This window comes from Thunnus thynnus, chromosome 1 (assembly GCF_963924715.1).
Source record: "Thunnus thynnus chromosome 1, fThuThy2.1, whole genome shotgun sequence".
Lineage (NCBI taxonomy): Eukaryota > Metazoa > Chordata > Actinopteri > Scombriformes > Scombridae > Thunnus > Thunnus thynnus.
This window is the reverse complement of record NC_089517.1, coordinates 30,199,716-30,218,374: the sequence shown is the minus strand read 5'-3', so window position 1 is coordinate 30,218,374 and position 18,659 is coordinate 30,199,716. Positions and strand designations below refer to the sequence as shown.

The following is an 18,659-nucleotide window of genomic DNA, read 5'->3' as shown; positions in this document are numbered from 1 at the left end:
TGAGGTTAAAACGGCGATCATTTTAAGTTAAAGAGCAGGGAGGCTCGCACAATCAAGGACTGCATCCAAGCCTCCGATTCTGCTCCTGCTGTTTGCAGCGCACACACACTGAAAAGAGATGCTTAGGCTGCACACCGACCCTAAACACACATTATTCACAGGAAAAAAAAAAAGTTATTTTATTTTACTGCTGCTCTTCTTTCAAATTATTTTTTGCTAGATATGAGATAATAATTGTCAGTATATGTACATTAATATGAAAAACAAAAAAGAGGGGAATAAAGGCACACAAACACACAATGTTTCTTTTGGAAAACTGATGTATTTGATTATTAGAGTAAAGAATTACAGTATCTTAGTTGTTAGTAGGTATTAAAGTGTAGAGAAACTGGACCCATAAAGATCTTCCAACTTTCCAAGAAAGTGCATGTAACAGTCCGAAGGTTGTCAAACCCAATATATATTTATATTTATAAAAACACTATCATTTTGTCCCCTGGCCATGATGGACTTTTCTTGTGTGAGCTATATGTACATTTTCTTATGAGGGAGTTTGTATTTCCACATCTGAACATATTTACAGAAGCTTCAACACACAACTTTGCACTTGATGTCAGTGAGGATGCTGGGACATAGCAGCAACGTGGAAATCCAGCTGAGAAACTAAAGGAGAATCCTGCTCATTTGATTGGCTGTCTCAGTTCCAAATACCAAGAAAAAGGCCAGACCGAATGTTCCCCTCTTAGCAACTGTCTTGCTTTCAACAACACCAAAATACGAGCAACAAAAAAGAGATAGAGGGAAAAAAATATGGAAGTAAACAAAAAGTAGAAAGTACAATACACATAAACAGTGACAACAAAACAAGTTAACACTAAATAAACCCTTGAAATGTAGCAAACTTCAATGTTTTGTCTTCCTTAAATAAAATAAAAGTATAGCAACTGGAAAGAAAGGAACTACCACATCATTTAGTCCCTTGCCTGAATTTCAATGTTTTGTTTTGATGAGGGAAGGGGCGCATGAACACACAGATGTTAGACCATCTACAGAAGATCAGTGTACATTATTTACAGCAAGTCTGTTTGCTTATTACAGGGCTAATGCATCACATGAACATCGACAGTTCGGTTATAGCTACTACAGAAAGAAAATAACTTAATGCCAAGGTAAGATTATCTACCCAGATATTCTAAGTTTCAAAAGCACATTTTTAAGCACCCATACATACCCATTCTGGCATTAAAACAAACAAAAACCTAACTGTTAATGCTTCCACTTGGTTTCAAGCAAGGTTATAATCACTAATAAATAAGCTCCTTAAAACTATAACATGTACATTGTACAAAAAAAGCAACTTATCTTCACACTCATGTTCGTAAAGATTCAATGGCGAGCAAAGCAGTTCAGTTGATTTTGTCCCTGTCTTGTTCTCTTTCTTTTTCTTCTTCTGTGTGTGTCTACATATGTGTACAGTATGCCTTTTGGCATCTCCATGTGTCTGTGCGCAATTGAGGACATACACTCTAATTAGTGACAATTTCTTTATTGTCCTCCATGAAGCGTGTGAACCGAAAGTGGGCTCCGTTGTCTGTGTTGGCCATTTTCTCCAGACCGGCGAGAGCAGCATTGGGCTCCGTGCTGTGTAGCTTGTCTAGGCTGCCGGTCAGGCCACCAATGGGAGAGCTACCCCCATTTCCCACACCACCTGACATGGGTGGGATGCCTCCGTTCTGAATGACAGAGATTTCATTTGTCTTCATTGCCAGACCGTTGGAGAAGGCTGCAGCATACTGGTTCCAGAAACTGGTCGGGTCCCCGTTGCTCGCCCTTGATGCCATGTCCTTCTGGAAGATCTCAGGAAACTTAACTGGGTTGGTGCCCAGGAAGGCCATTGGCCCATCCACAGAGAGCCTGCGGCCACGTCTGGCAGGAGCGCTGTTCCACATGTGCGTGCCCATGTGAACCTACACAGAGAGAGGGAGGAGGGAGAAAGGGAATAAAAGGGAGGGAGGAGAGAGACAGAGCAATGAGAGGGATGAAAATTAGTGATGTTTACAAACTTGGCCACAAGAGCTGCACATGAGATGATGCAATGGAAAAAATAATAATAATGCTCAACTCCGTATTAAAATAGCTTCACACCCTGGGTGCAGCAGACTAGTGAGTTGCCTATGCCGTGAGATCTTACTTTGGCAAGACAGATACATGCTGTTTATTCTAAACCTTAATTTGCTCATCTCACAGGGGGACCACAGGACTTGAGGTAAAATTGCACTGTCCAATTTCATTGCTCTGGCCAGTGTTACATGTGACATTTCACCTTTGCCAATACCCTTTCCATGACAAAGGTGACACTTTTTTTCACCTTCATAATCCTAGAAAGATACATTGAAAGAGTTATGTTTTAAGCTATTTTATGTACAACCTACTACAAAAACGTTCAAAGACTTTTCTGTGCTATACTATACTAGTGTAGTGGAGCAACTTTAACTAAAATGCAAATATATTATGTCTGTGTAAGACCTTTCTTCAACAGCCAGAGCTTGATTTACCAAAACCTTTAAAAATTAAAAAAAGTATCCCAAATTCCTGTCTAGGATTAAGGATTCACCAATACCTCAAAAATAATTGCCATCATTTTATCCAGTCCGCATAATTCTCCCCAGTGTCTGTAGATCATTGAACAGGATTCTTTCCTTAATGATTCAGGTCACTGAACTGTTTTCACACAATCTGTTATGGAAAACTACAGACTGACCTGTCTCACAATGATTGCCACTGATGATTAATTCTGTGCATTGAATAATTCGTAGCTGATCACATTCTGGAATTTTTTACCCAATAATCATATTAGTTGTGTGATTCAGCCTTTCCACTAAGGTATTTTTTTTCTCAGAGCCGTTCCTTTAATTAATTATACAACCTTACCAACTCCGATTTGTAGTGCACTGACACGCTGTATAAAACTAAACAGCAGTTCTGAGACTCATTTTTCACAAACATTCTCATGCACAAACTTTTAGGAGACCAACAGTTTTCTGGATGTTTTGACATTTACCTTGAGGTTTCCTTTGGTGGTGAAAGCTCGGCCACAGATACTGCAGGCAAAGGGTTTCTCCCCAGTGTGGGTTCTCTCGTGGATCTGTAGAGCACTGGAGGAGGAGAAACACTTCCCACAGGTGTTGCAGAAGTGTTGCTTGGGTGTCCTACGTGGGGGAGCAGCGGAAAGCACTGGGGAAGTGGAGGCAGATGATGTGACCAAGCCAGGAGGCATGTCCTTGTTCTCTGGGTGGAGGACATGAAGGAAGCCGTTGACCTCAGGTTTGTTAAGAGAGCCTACAGAGAGGAGGGAAGGGGTTGGGCTTGAGGACAGGCTGGTGTTTGACGGCTCAAAGAGCTGTGAGGGCAGGTCTCTCATTTGATGAGTTAGCATGTGCTGCTTCAGGTTGCCCTTGGTGGAGAAACCCCTGTTACAGGCCGTGCAAATAAATGGTCGTTCTTTGGTATGGCTTCGATAGTGAATGTCCAAGGCACTCTGACAAGCAAAGGTCTTCCCACAGATGTCACAGGATGTGTTCTTGATGGTGTTACGCTCACGGAAGGGGAATATCATGCCCAGGGGGTCTTTTGAGGGATTGACAGATGTCAGGTCCAGGGCTCCGATGTTGGAAGGGTGAGAGTGCAAGAGGCTTGCACTGGTGTGCTCCAAGGATAAGGCCCTCTGGTGCCTTTCTTCGAGGCTGGGGGATTTGTGTGTTTGTGGCTGCATGCTAGTGGGAGATGGCGCCTGCATGGAGGAGGTAGATTCTGACACAGCTGGACTCCCGGCGCTTTGGCTTTCAACATCCCCTCCCAGCGACGAGGAGTCATTGGTGAGGCAATCCCCCTCCACTAAGCCATTTGCTATAGCCTTCATTTGGCTCACTTGGAACTCCTCTGTTTCATTATTGCTGGCATTCTGTTGGCCATTTTTCTCTTGCCCTTCCTGGCTAGCCATTTCAGGGGGAGATGGGGAGTTATATAGACTGTCATGGGATGCATCAGCAGACATGGGTGTGTCTGGCACACTGCTATCTGGGCCCTCATCCATTCCTTCAATATTGTCATCAGAGAAGTTGTCCAAATCATCAAAGTTTCTCTCCTCAACTGAGCCAGTGTCAGAGGCCATGGACTCTGGGTAATTCTCTGGCAGTGGGGTGTTGGGGATCTGCCCACCCATATGCATGCGAATATGCTGTTGTAGAACCACAGCATTTGTGAACTTCTTCTGACAAATAGGGCAGGAGTGTTGGACTCTAAGAGGAGGCATGGCCCTATGGACACTGTAGTGGGTCTTAAGATTTCCCTTGGTGGTAAAAGCCCTGCCACAGATTTTACACTTAAAGGGCCTTTCCCCGGTGTGAGTGCGATAATGCATTTTCAGAGCACTTTGACAACTCAACACCCGATGGCAGATGACACATTCGTTTGGGTCTGTTACCTTCCTGTCAATGTTCTCCACAAGCTGCTGTAGCTTTGAGGTCTCTGACCCCTGGAGAGGATCCAGAATACCTCCAAAGGGGAATTTAGCCTTGAAATGATCAGACATAAGAGGCATGAGTGGGTTGGTCATCATGGGTGGGCTGTTTGATGTTGTGTACTCGGTAGTGCTCTCTGAGGCAGAGCTCACATTTGTCATGATGCCTGAGGAGTGGCTGCCTTCTTCAGTTTTCCCATTTGAGGTAGGCAGAGTTGCACCTTCACCCTCTTCAGACACTCCATCATTACTTTTAGCTGAAGGCTCAGTAGCACCTGAGTCACTTTTTGCAGTAACAGAAGGGCTAGTTATGGCTATTGAATGATCTTCCTTTTTGATGAAATGTGGCAGGCTCGGCATGGTTGGTGGCAGCAGCATGCCGACTGAGGAAGTCAGAGTGGGCAAAACTGGTTTGCTATCCAGCCAGCTGGTGACAGGCTTCTCAGGGGGCATAGACATGCCGTATGGAATGCCAGTGCTTGTTGGTATGTTGTCTAAATGCTCAGGAACAGGGTAGGGGTTCATCTGAATGTGTGGATATTTTTCTTTATGACGCTGGAAATGTACCTTCAGGTTACCACGGGTGGAGAAGCGGTTACCACAGATATTACACTTGTATGGTCTCTCGCCAGTGTGAGAGCGCAGGTGGATTTGCAAGGCACTGTCACTCCCAAACACCTTGCCACAAAACCTACACTTATGCTTGAAGAAAGCATCGTCAGAGCTGCTCTTGTGTTCAAATGAAGTGACATTTGGCGGCTTGCCTTTCCTCTGCTGGGCCAAAGCTGCTAAAGAGTTGAGGTCCTCTACGGTGGTGCCAACACTGGGCAGAGAGCTGGAGAACATGGGGTTTCCAGGTGGAGGCTGAGGTAGAAGGGGATTCACTGCAGAGCTTAGTAAGCTACCTATTCCAAATGCTGGCGTGGATGACTTAGTTAGTGAGGAGTTGCTGAGCTGAGAGTGGAGGCTACTCATATGATTCGGCCTCTTGTCAGAGGACTGGGCACTGACTGTTGATGGCCCCAGTGTGCTAATGCTCTGAGATGTCTCACTGCTGCTTGGGTTGGACTGAGGTAGCTGTGCCGCTGCAGCCAGCTGCTTTAGGCTGCTAATACTGGCTGACTGACTAGCCAGGTTCTGTGCTAGGCCTGCGGCTGCAGCCAGCTGTTGGGAGAGATGAGAGCTGAGTGTGGTCAGTGGGCTGGCAGCAGGCCCCATTGTGCCTGGAGCAGAGGTTGGGGGCACCTGCATTTCTGGGGACTGGGAGGCCAGTCGCAATATCTGATGGCGAATCTGCTCAATAAGCTGCAGTTGATGGATCTGTTGCTGTTGCAGGGCTAGGAGCTGCTCCATCAGGGCTGGCACTGCCACCCTGGGGCCCCCAGTGGAACGGGTCTCTTGGGAGAATTGGGCCACAGCCACTTTGGTGCTCTGCAGATTTTCAATTATGACATTGCTGTTGATCATGGAGAAGTTCCCCAGCTCAGTCAGGTTACTAAGCTGAGGTAGAGGGGCTGAGATAGCTGAAGTACCTACTGCGGGACCAGAGGTGCCCCTGCCACCATGGCTGCCGACTGTGTTGATGGGGCTCCCACTCTCTGTATGACTGCCCTCCTCTTCATGACCACTGCTCATTCCGGAAACGTCCACATCCATGGATTCGTCTTTCTCAAGAGTGGTAGGCTCCAAAAGGTCACTGCACTCTGTTTGATCAGTGTTATTAGCTGTGTCATTCATCTGGTCATCGGGATTATGGGGAGGAGACCCAGGCGAGAAAGTTCCGGTGGGGGAGGCAGGATTTTCATTCACTATCAGAACTAACTGATTCTTAGTGCAATTCTTCTGGTGTTCCTCAAGATCTGATAGTTCAAAGAACTCAGCGCAACATCTGCTACAGACATGGGCATCTGACTCCTTGCAGGGGGGGTCCTCTGAGCAAAGTTCTGTGTCCCCTGAAAAAGAGGAAACAGAGGATTAGTGATTAGAAATGTTTTGCAGCTGAAGAAGCAGCTTTATCTCCTCAAATTCCATTGTTGTTAATCTTAAGTTAATCAGTTTTACACTTATCCCCTTGATGTGCTCACAAAAACAACGATCGAAAGGCAACAATAAGCCAACAGAAATGAGAAAAAGCCTTATTCAATGCAGTGGCCTCTGAAACACGATAAGAGGGGATACAAAATCAATGGGAACTACTCAAATATTGCTTAAAAGTGATCTTTGAAGATGTACATCTGGGTTTCATCAGCCAACCAAAGGTAATCATTTTCTCCAGATAATCCATCAAAATATAGAATAGAGTGAAGCAAGGACATTGGGTCTTAATGAAATTTCATAGAAAGGCATTGATTTCCTATATTCTATGCCCTTCAAAGTCTACTTGTCCACTCGGCGCAAATCAAGCATTTGAAGGACTTATTAGACTTTCAATTTGCTGTCAACTTTGCTCATTTTCAGCCAACTATGGGCATCTTGGACAGGTTATCTATGTCACTAAACTAATTTGTATCCACTCAGGCAGCAATCACAGCGAGACATGAACAACAGAGCCTGTGGCATCCAGACTGTTATGTGGTAACACTACACAACAAGTAAAACAAATGACGACAAAATGAAAGAGATACAAAGAACATACTGACTTATCTAATACCTATGATATGAAATTCTTTGTCATGATTAAAATGACAAAAAAGTATGTTGGAGTTTTTTTTTAAAGTCACTAGACCTCTTTTTCATAATTGTGAATAAATATCCCAAAACATTGTCAACCACAGAAAAGGCACTCATCAGTAAATAATTCTTGGACAAAAAAGGAACTGAAAAAAACAACAAAAACCCCCAATAAAAACAACAACAATCTGTTTTAAAAAAGACCTTGGACAAAACTGAAGAGTAGCTTGGTATATCAGAATGTATACATCACAAACTTGCAAAAACTGCGAAACTGGACACACCAGCTCACAGAACTCGCAATACTGGCACAGAAACATCAGCTGTCACTGAGATGAAAATACAAAAGTAATGACCGCTTTTCAAATGCGCACAAAATCAGGTTTTTGAATTTTCCATTTTAATAAACAGGACGAGTCAGGGAGTGAAAAGGCAAGACGACGCCCTGCCCCCAGAGCCACTGCTGTGCTCAAGACTTTCCTTATTCTTTTCCCTCTTTGTCACACTAAAATCTTGCTGTTTAACATACAAGTTGATTTACAAATTGCATTTCTCTATGAATCCTTTTCATTGTGGCTCTGGCCCCTCAACACTTTCATCAGGGCCAAGAATTCATTTGCAAATGAAACCCAGAGAAGTGCAGCCCTGCCCCACAGAGAGACAGGATGCCTTCCCATTGTTCGCGCAGCATGGGAGCGGCGGGGATCGTCGGCACAGCCTGGCCCTGCTCATCTCAGTCGACTCAAAGCAGATCCTGTTTAATTCAGGGATTATCTCCCTCAATGTTTCTCTGCTCAGAGACATCAGATAACGCAAAGTTGCCATGACAGTAAACCCTGGCCCTCACACCACCAAACCATGCAAACAGGGAAGACTCAACTTTAATGATAACTTTTCATGTTAAATCCCCCCTTCCACCCACTCAGCCGCCTACCTACACCCCAAGCGTTAATTTTGAAAAAATGTGTTTGATTCATAGTGTGAGAAATGAGAGGATTAAATAAACACCTTTTCTCTTTTCTCAAGGCTGACTGTACACAAATTAGCGCAAAGAAAGTCCAATCATATGACACTGAGTAGGATGAAAATAGGAGCCAAACAAAATAAAAAAAAAACCAAAACTTATGTCTAACAAACTTTTGGAAGATGTGGATTTAATAAATAAAATATGCGTGCATGCGCGTGCATGCATATATGTGTGTGTGCATTAAGTCTACACGAAGCAAAAGAAAAAATACAGCACACACAGTGTATATACTAGTTGAGAGGAAATGGTGTTCACTGAAATTAAATTAATTCACCGTTTCAGTCATACACATACTTTAGAAAGGGTCTTTGTATATTTATTTAATTAAAATTTCCAACAAATTAATATTTGAACAAAGACGACGATATTTTATGCAGAGCGCATTTTCAAAAATCCTACAAATCAAAAGATTTTCAATAATACTATTTTTAAAACAGCGAGTCCAAAATGCAAATAGCGATATTATAATATTAAAATGATCACTAGAATAAACAGATACCTAAAAAAAGAGATACCGGAAGATATTCACTCCCAGAATATTTTTTGCATTTATATGTAACTAATCAAGGAACTGGAGCAAAACATTTTCACCAAATTGTGCAATGCAGCAGTGCTCAGTCTCCTCTTCACTAACTCTACCTTAAGTTTGGAATGTGAGACAAGAAAATAATAATAATAATGTGCAAAACATAAGAATGTGTAAGATCATGTTTCATCAATAACTTAAATGCTTACATGGCATATTTACCCTTTAGACTGTGCAATACTATGTTTTACTTTACTTGACAACAAAAAAGAATCAAAACTAAATCAATGCATGTCTACAAATCCATTGCCCATGCAAGACTAGTACAGCAAACAGCACAGATGCTAGCATTAGGCTTAATTCCCAAAATAGCAAGGATTAACTCAGAATTAAAATTAAGATAAAGTCAAGCTGGTATGAAGATGGAGTCTGTAAAACTTACACAGAGTCTCTATCAAAAGCACAATGTAAGCAGTGCGCAGGGCTAAAGGGCATTAGGAGAGACAAAGAGCAGAGGACAGAGCTTCGAAGAGACTGACCAAAGTCTGAATATAAGAGACAAGAAAGTGAGGATTAGTCGAAAAAGTTGACGGAGAGCTTTGAGAGATCCTACATTATTTTTTCGCAGGGGGCCTCTGTGAGCCTCTTGACACTTGTAACTTCAGGAGGGTTTCTGCTCACATCGTCTCCAACCCTCAGGACTCATCCCACTGAACACTAGATGGGGTTCCACTAAAGCTGCCGTGGTCCAGGACAAGACTCAAATCTCAGAAGCTCTGCCCCGGTGACATGCTTAAAGCTTAAGGGGAGGGAAAAAAGCAAAGCAAGTCCTTCAGGCTACACCTAGACTCACACCACATATACACTGGCAAAATGACAAGCAACTGCACTCTCTGTTTGCAGGGAACAACAACAACAAGGGGGCTGCCCTGCCATTCTGCCCTCTAGGGGGGCCGGTCTGATAGGGTGAAAGGGGATGGCCACAATATTGATAAGGCCTTACACTCTCACACACTTACTAAAAGAAAAAAAAAAAGGCCGAGGCCTTGCTGGGCCGCCTGCAGCTCTGATCAGCAGGGTCAATGGCGAGGTAGAGAGCAACACACTGGGCCCTGAACTCCTGTCACTTCCACACAGAGGGACACTGGCAAAGGTTAAAACAGCTCAACATCCCACCCTCTGTGGCTCTCACTCCGACCTCCCAGTAACTACGGCCCTCAGCATCATTGATATTCAGCCGCAAATACAATGACTTTCTGTTTTCACTTCCGGCTACCACAACTCTCCAGAAGACACACAGCGCATTTGCTGTGAGCACACTCTCAGCTAAATACCCCCAGACCTAAAGACAACATGTCCCCACTCTTATAATTACATACACAAGATACTTGCAATAATTTTAACGTGTGGTATGGTATTGGGTACAATTAAGATATTTTGCATTCTGCAGTCTTCCACGGTTAGTGACAAAAGTAACTCTATATTAAGTTTATTAGATTTAAAGGAAAATGCAGAAAAAACAGTATTCAGGAATTAACTAGGTTTTGCCTTAATCACCACGTTCCTAAAAATCATGTGAAATAGGCTGCAAATATCTTTTCTATGCAAGAAACAAGTGTTCATTTCAAATGACCTGCACATGCTTTTCAGGCAGTGCTAAAAACAACGTGGCTTTGAGAATATTTACATTGTACACATAAAATTTACATGCCTTATCCAACAGGTATAACCAGCATCAGAAATAATTTCTAAATTTAATCAGCACATTTTATTTATGGCACGTCTTACTTGTGTGCAAATAGGCCTACGCTTTTAACAAACTGAAACATTAAACATTTAAACATTTGGCTGAAAATTTCGATCAGACTGCATGACAGACCTGAGACACGCCTCCATGGAATTAAATATTTTTTTAAATTACAGAAAAATAAATAAGCATTATTTTCTTGCTACTGAGTCCAATGATAGAAAGGTCGGTCAATAAAAAAACACGCTGCAATGTAGCGTAACCTGTTCGGTTACGAAACTCAAGTGTGAATCTTTTTCTACTGTAGGTTTGTTTAAGTTTTTTTTTAACTTCTGTATTCTGCTTCCGACAAAAATGAAACAAAACGATTTACAGTTAATTGCAACTTAACTGTCTTTTTCTGGCCTTTCAAAGTCTGCAAGAGCTCCAGTGCTGCATTTCCAGTTCTGAATGCCACTTTGTATGAACTGGTTTCACATTTTAGGCACAACAACAGTTAAAAGAGAGTGTAGTTCACTTAGCGAACAAAAAAATCTCACTAATATTTTCACAGCAGACAAAACATCATGTGTAGACTTGAGTTTCTTTAAAGGCGTTAAAGTAAGAATGAACGGGACTGTTTTTCTCTGCTGCTGCTGCTGCATTTTTGTAATATAAGAGGAGTCGAGTGTGGGTGTGTGAATGTCTTAGGTCTTCTCTATGCTGCTATATGAACAAAAAGTATGAACGATGAGTAAATTGATGGGATATTTTCAGAATTTGGAAAAGGATGTGTTTCGTTTGCGCTCTGTGGAGAAGTTTGCCCCCCTTTCACACAACTTTACAGCGCGTTAGTGTTCAAACAGGCGATGTCTAGCTGAAACTGATTTTCAGAAGCGAGGAAAAGACGTACGATTTTACAGCGCTGGAGTGAAACACACGGATGGGGAATTTCTGTGCCCGGGACCCAGGAAAAGTCCCGGCAGGAGCGCCAGGGTGGCCCATCTCTACGCACCGAGAGCGACCGCTGAACGCAGGGAAGCCTCGGAGAGGACCGACAATCAAGCCGGCTACTCATTTTAAGAGAGGCTGTCGGTTAGATTTAAAACGCGATTTAAACCTGAAGCTGAGCCTAAAAAGTTTTGAAACTTTTAAAACACACACACAAAGTAAACCTGAAGAGAAACGCGCCCTGTACTTTCGTTATTATCTTTAACTTATTTATCTTTTACAGTTTTCAATTTCAATAAGGGTGTCTGTCGTATTGATAAAATACAGAAGTAGCTCTAAATTCTCATTTGACTCGGAACTAAGTGAGTTGAAGCAATGTCCTGAGCGTAAAGTTATCTGAAACGTGGTACAGACTTTAATCACGAAGACGATGGAATTTACAAAGAAACTAACAAAAACTAAAAGTATAAAGCCCAATTCAAAGTATTAACTTTAACGGACAGATATGGACACAGAGACGATAAGAGCTAAAAAAAAAAAAAAAAAAAAAAAAGAAGTGTGAGAAATGCACAGTGCTTGGATAAAGGGAGCGATTGGTAACTTGGACTCACCATTGTGCTCCGATAAAGGCAGATGAGGGTCGGATTGGAAGTGTTGCGGCTTCGCTTGTTTCCTCCGCGACATGCTGGCTGGCACATCAGCAGGCAAAGAATAAAAAAATGACTACAAAACCTTCTCAAAAATTACGTAAATCGAGCCCATCCACCGCGCATGTGCCCCGTTATGATTATCAATAATGCTCTGCGATTAATCATACGGGGGGCTTCTTTGAAAGGCGATTGGCACCTCGCCAGCCCCCCTCCTATTCAAATGAAGTCTCTTTAATCAATTAGCTCCTGATTTGCTGGGGACTCTTGTCTCTCTCTCAGCTCCCACCCAATGAGTTGATCCGTATGGGGAAGAAAGGCTGGGTTTTCCAAACTCCCTTTGGATACGGTTTAACCCCTTCTGTTAGCCAAGTCAACGCTTATCTTGACTTCTACAGGGGAATGTCAGCGTCTCGAGTCCATGCCTGCGACAGTATCTTTCAATCTTTCACATTGATCAAGCAGAGATCACAGTTTTTCTTTTCTTTTTTTTCCCCCTGTGGATGCGGGCTGACTGGGCGCTCGGCACTCAAACCTCCGCGATAACCAACCAACTTTCTTCTCTCTACAACTCGGTAGTCCGTCCTCCGCTCTTGCATTAATATCGTTGTAATTCACTTCTTGTTGTGTTGTACACCGACACCTACTCTCTTCAGAGTTTCAAGCGAGGCTGCCGGTGCGCTAAAACGCAGGTCGCGCGAACATGTTCCGTGCGTAAATGGCACCAGTACGCGTTCCCAAAAGTCCACGGTGTGATCCGACGTCCCAATCAGTTTCATTTGATTATTATTAGTAGAAAGGGGGGTTAGTAACTAACACGTTTTCATCACACACTGCATTCGGCGAATAAACAAACTTTGAGGGCCCGTGCAGCACTGGGACAAATGTGGAGCCCAGCCCATCGAGGATCTGATTGGTCACCGGGCTATTCAGTCATGCTGCCATTCACCTCCACCCCCCCACCCCCTCCCCTCTCCCTCTGTCTCTCTCTCTCTCTCTTTCTCTCTCTCTCTCTCTCTCTCTGATTGCGCACGGCAGATCCACACGCTTTGTGCGCACCGGGATGATCAGTGGTAAAGAAGACAGCGGAGAGCAGGCTGTTCATCTGAATAGGGATAAATAAAGCTTTTAATTTCTTCTCTTAACATTTATTCTTTAGCGAGCGACTGTCTCACAACCACGTCATGTGGACTCAACTATCCACACTATCCATTTAACTACTTATGTTAGGAAAAAAAAAACTTATTTGTCTTTATATCATCGCCATCCAATGGGTTGTTAAAACCATTATGAATGCCTGCATGATATGCTGATCAAAAGTTCTAAGTTTTATGGGCCTTTTAATGCCCTCATTTCTAGATTTTGAGAAATATTACTTGATATTACACCGCCTTCATAATGTCTACATCAACCCTGTAAAGTAGTTATAGAGCACGCACACACTACATATTATTATTATTATTATTATTATTATTATTATTATTATTATTATTATTATTATTATTATTATTGTCATCATCATCATCGCCCACATGATGCATTAACAGGAGTGCGCCTTCAGTGGGGATGTTTTAAGAGGGCAAGAGGTCCCACAGGAGTTCCATCTGAGCGCTGAGTCGAGTAGATTTATTACGTGAAAAAGATAAACGAAGCTCTCAGTCGGGCTGATTTTGAGAAATGAAGATAATAATGTTACTATAGGTGATGCCTCGGATGCCATTATTTTTCACTGAATATTTAAAGAGCAGCTGCGGGCTAGATGGATCTGGTCCTCTCTTGTGTCAGCTATCTTTTAGTTTCGACTAGCCTTACTATTTACTTATTCATGAAAAAAGGAAAGAGCAGGGGGAAAATCAAATACTTCTGATGGCTCCGAGTGATCTGCTTTATCAATGCGTTATGCAAAAATAATTAAAGAATATATATTTATATTTTAAATGTCGCATATATTTAGGAGTATTGATAGATGTCTGAACTGTTTTAAAATGTGACAGTGTAACCGGATCGAAATGTGATCTGTGACTAACAAAATCAAACAGCAAATGATCATTAATAGGGGAAAACGTGTAGGCTATGTGTGCGCCGTTAAAAAGCCCATGCAATTATGTGCACCAAACTTGAAATTGCTGGGAGAGGAAAAGGGGGTCTGCAATATTGTAATGTCCCGGGCGGGAAAATCAATGGCCAGTTAATTGATGTGAGTGTTGGTGTGAGATTGTAAACAGGGTGATTTGCAGCCCAGCCGAGCGGGAGACACTTTAAATGGGATTCACTCGGGATAGTGAGGATACAGTGTTAACAATCATGGGCTGAATGACACAGACAGACACAGTTTGGGGACCCACAAGACATAACTCATTGCCAGCGCCTAAGAAAGTTTTAAACTTTGACGATTTTTTAAGCCTTTGCATAGGCCTGTAATAGCCATATAATCAAATGCAAATGACAGTTGCATTTGATTATAAAATATTATAATATCTAGCAGATAATTCATTTTTAATTTGGACATTTTTTGTTCTGAAAAAAGGGTGGTGGGGGGTAAAAGAAAGATTCTCACCCAGATCTTTATGAAGTGAGTCAGGTTAATAGTATACATATTGATAATATGGATTTAAAATGACGCGTCTAATATTAATATTTATTTTCATATAAAATATTTTTAAAAATTGATCTAATAATAATTGGTTAAATAGCTACACATATAGGCCCAGTAACCTATCAGTTGCAATTTTTCAACATAAAAAAGAGTGGCTTTGTTTTTCTGAAGCTGATCACACACCTTTGGCGCATAAAAAGCGCGCATTTGCCTGTTACGCGTAATCAATGCGGTGCGGAACATATCAGAGAGGGTCTGGCGGGTGCCATCATTCACTATTATCTCTGACATCCCATGATTGATCATACAGCTCAGAAACACTGCGCGTTTGACCGCATAATGTGATAGTTAAGCGGGGAATCTCCCCAAACCCGAGTTGTTAGTGATCCTCATCCAGTGTATTTCTAACTAGAAAGCCCTTTTCTGTGTGACACCGCATTCAACACGTGGTGGGTTTCTATTCACGGTCCTGCTCCCCTGCTCGACGCGATGCCTGGAGAATTACAACTAGCTGGATCAGGCCTTCATCTAGGTCAGCTGCACGCGCGTGCGTGCGTGCGCGTGTGAGTGTGTGTGTGTGTGTGTGTGTGTGTGTATGAGTGTGTGTGTGATAATGGGAGCCGAGTAGCAAGGCGAGAAAACGGGTGAAACTTATAGGGGTTTAGGGTTTATAAGGGTGCAGAGTCTCAAGACTCACCATGTTAACACAAGTGGAGAACTAATTCAGAGGCTGCTGGTACTTGTGTCATTATTACACACCAAAATTATCTGATGGGTCTGATTTACATGCCGTCAATTTAAGATAATATTTTACAGCCCTTTGTCAAAAAGCACAATTTCATTGTTATTGCTCGAATGTGAATTATTGAGTTAAATAGGCTTTTTCATTTAAATAAAAAAAACCCAGTAAAAATATGTAAAAATACAGTATGTCAACTGACACATATAAACTCTTTTTGTTGTTGTTGTTTTTGTTGTGTGGAGCTCAAAAAGGCAGATTTAAGCCCTATTTTTGATTAACAGTAAATGCTGAAGCCTTTGACCCCTATCGTTCCCAACACAAATATCAAGAAAAGCATGGCCTTATTCATGGCATGCTGACGTCTTGCAAAAGGATTAGGAGCTTGATTAAAGGGATTGTTTTAAGCTGGCCTCATGCTCAAAGAAATAAAGAAATAGGCCCACATTTTCCTTGTATCAAGTCACACACACACTGTCACTGTGACTCTTAATAGCGCTGTGCAGCTTTGTTCAAGGTGTCCAACTGCAACAGCTTAAATGGAAAATAATCTTACTCCGTTTAAAATTCCAAAATGACTTTCAAAGTATCACTATATAATTTCGTCCACTTGTTGTCTACATATTTACCTTATCATATTTAGGATTTTGCCATTTAAATAATCAAATGAAATGAAGCTTATAAAGCATCGCCTCCAATATATCAATTGCAACAGAGACTTTAAAGATTTCTAGTATGAACTGAAATTACTTTGCCTTCCAGATGATCAGAATGCAACATTTAGAGCTGTTTTGCCATTAAAGAAATCCCTTTGAAAAATTGCCTGCATTAAAATTCAGTACCTGCAGCAGCAGAGAATAGCCTCCATTAATTAAGAGATCAAACCCTCTGTATTGTCCTCCAGCAGCCCTGCCACCACTTGTCCCGCAGATTGTCTCCCCCCATTGTGCCCCCTGACAACTTCCTGCAGCATCACCCGATATCAATGGGCCATGTTTGTTTTTACATGATCTCAGCTGCAGTTACAGACACCCCCTTTCAATCCCATCTTGTTTGAGAGAAAAACAAGCAAACATTCAAGGGTGTCACAGAGGTGTTAGAGGTCACTGGCCCATCTCTCTCTCTCTCACACACACACACACACACATGCGCACGCACACCCACACCCACACACCATGTCTGCACGGTGAGAGTGTGTGTGAATGTGAGTTTGCATGTGCCACTGGTTCAGTTATCCATAACACACAGAGTCTGCGTGTGTGTGTGTGTGTGTGTGTGTGTGTGTGTGTGTGTGTGTGTGTGTCAGCTTTAGCTGCTCAGGTACAAGTGTACAAGTGTTACGAGATGTGTGCCAAAGGATCCCTGACTAAGAGCCTCGTCTTCCTGCTTATTAGTGAGAGAGGCAATGGAGCCAGAAGTGTCCTGTCCTGACTGGTGTAACTGGAAACCAGATACCACAGGCAAATCCACATAGAGAAATGGCATCCTGTTGCACTGCAAACACTGTCATATCTGTGTCTTTGAATAAAAAGTATATATGTACTGTATATCATAATAAGAAACAAGTATATATAAATTATTACTTGCTTTACTTTGTTGTATACATAGAAGAACCACCAAATTCTTACAACAATCATTCATTAAAAATTGTGGTACTAAAAAAAGACACCTTTTTGTATAAATTCATAATGTACCTACAAGTAACTTCGGCACCAGGGATATATTTACAAAAACTGTTACAAGTCAGAATTTGAAACAGTAGAATATAAAATAAACACACTCAAAATGCACATATTTACACAATCTGGTAAAGGTACTTAAAGTTTTAATTCTGTAATATTCAATAAGACTTTATGCCTGTTCCTCATTACCCTGCAACTGACTTTTTTTTTCCTGAATAGATACTCACATTCTCAGTGATGCAATCATTAAATCCTTCAATTGTTATGATACAAATTCACTTGATTGTATCTGATTAAACATGTTCGCTTGAGTTGGATTAACGAGAAACACCATGGTACTGGATGACCACCAAGAATCCCATTTTAGCTCCTTCGTATTCTTCTTGAAAAACACATTCTGCTTTCATATGACATTGACAAATGATATTTGGATGAAGAGAAATGCTTAGATGTTTCACAGAATGGAGCTGGATTACACTGACACACATCACTAAGACTGGAGGTTACAGAGGAACCAAACACTGCAAACATCTTGAAGAAATTACAGACATCACCCCCCGAACACTGAGTGTTTATGTATTTTTAAGAACCTGGAAGAAAAACTAAAAATTACACATTGAATTATCCCTACATTACTTCACGCGCTCATAAACACAGAACATACACAATGTACACATGTGATGTCTGTGTCACAGCCACAACGCAAGCCGGGCAAGTAGTGTAACCACACAACAAAGCAGCGTGCAGGTAACCACTGAGCGAGCAGACACGCCACGTAAAACAAAAAAACACACACGTTCTTACAGTAAATACACCCACAAAGTTGAAACATATCAAGTGGTTTATTCGCAGCGACTCTGGGCACAAGATGTTTATCAACTGCCGCCAGACAGCTGTGCTGGTTGGCCTACAGTTAACTGTGTCTCAGACAGCCCCTTATTGCTATTGATAGTTAGCATCAGTGTCCCGGCTGAGAAATGGGGCTGCTGTGGGCAAACGCAAGCTATTGATCTCCAGCTTGTCCCTGACCGGCCTGCAGCTAGAGGGAAAGGATGGGAGTGGAGGCCGGGGGGGAGGGTGGGCTCCATGACACTCCCAGACTCGCTGTCTGGCACCTGGAAGGGTGGTGGGCTGCTGGTGATTGTATTCAGAAAGATATCACTCCTTTAGCCTTTTGTTTCTATTGAAATAGATAATACGCATCCATCAAAAGGAAATGTCACAGAAGTGATTCAAACTGTAAGCAGCTCATGAATGCAGTCACACTTGTTGCAATTGCCACGCAGGCAGACATGTCAGATTTTACACCAACAACAGCAGTTTTCTATGTTTTAAAGAATAGATATAAATAGAAATAGAAATTTCTTGGACATTCAAATAAAGTTTTAATATTTCTTGTACCTGTCACTATTTGTCTTTCCTCTTCTTCCTAAATTAATTTCCTTATTTTGTGGATGAACTGTATTGATTGATTGGGTGCAACATAGCAATTCACTTTGGTGGACCGTGTTATTCACACTGCTATTTTAGAGCCTGGCTAGTAGCATGCAATTCATCAAATGGATACTTCAGTTTG

At 42.0% G+C, this 18,659-nt stretch overlaps 1 protein-coding gene across 2 annotated transcripts; it reads right to left on the bottom strand.

The window, feature by feature from the left end:
* Nucleotides 1–302: 302 nt before the first annotated feature.
* On the bottom strand, nt 303–12,928 carry sall1a (spalt-like transcription factor 1a). Of its 2 annotated transcripts, none has more exons than XM_067594993.1 (3): nt 12,031–12,928; nt 3,062–6,471; nt 303–1,967 (listed from the first exon to the last, which is right to left on the bottom strand). In XM_067594993.1, exons 1-3 carry the CDS (start codon nt 12,101–12,103, stop codon nt 1,527–1,529), a joined length of 3,924 nt encoding a protein of 1,307 aa, XP_067451094.1. In that variant the 5' UTR covers nt 12,104–12,928; the 3' UTR covers nt 303–1,526. The 2 variants fall into 2 exon arrangements, with proteins under 2 accessions (XP_067451094.1, XP_067451102.1); XM_067595001.1 differs by lacking the exon at nt 12,031–12,928 and adding an exon at nt 9,356–9,527.
* Between the last annotated feature and the right edge of the window lie 5,731 nt (nt 12,929–18,659).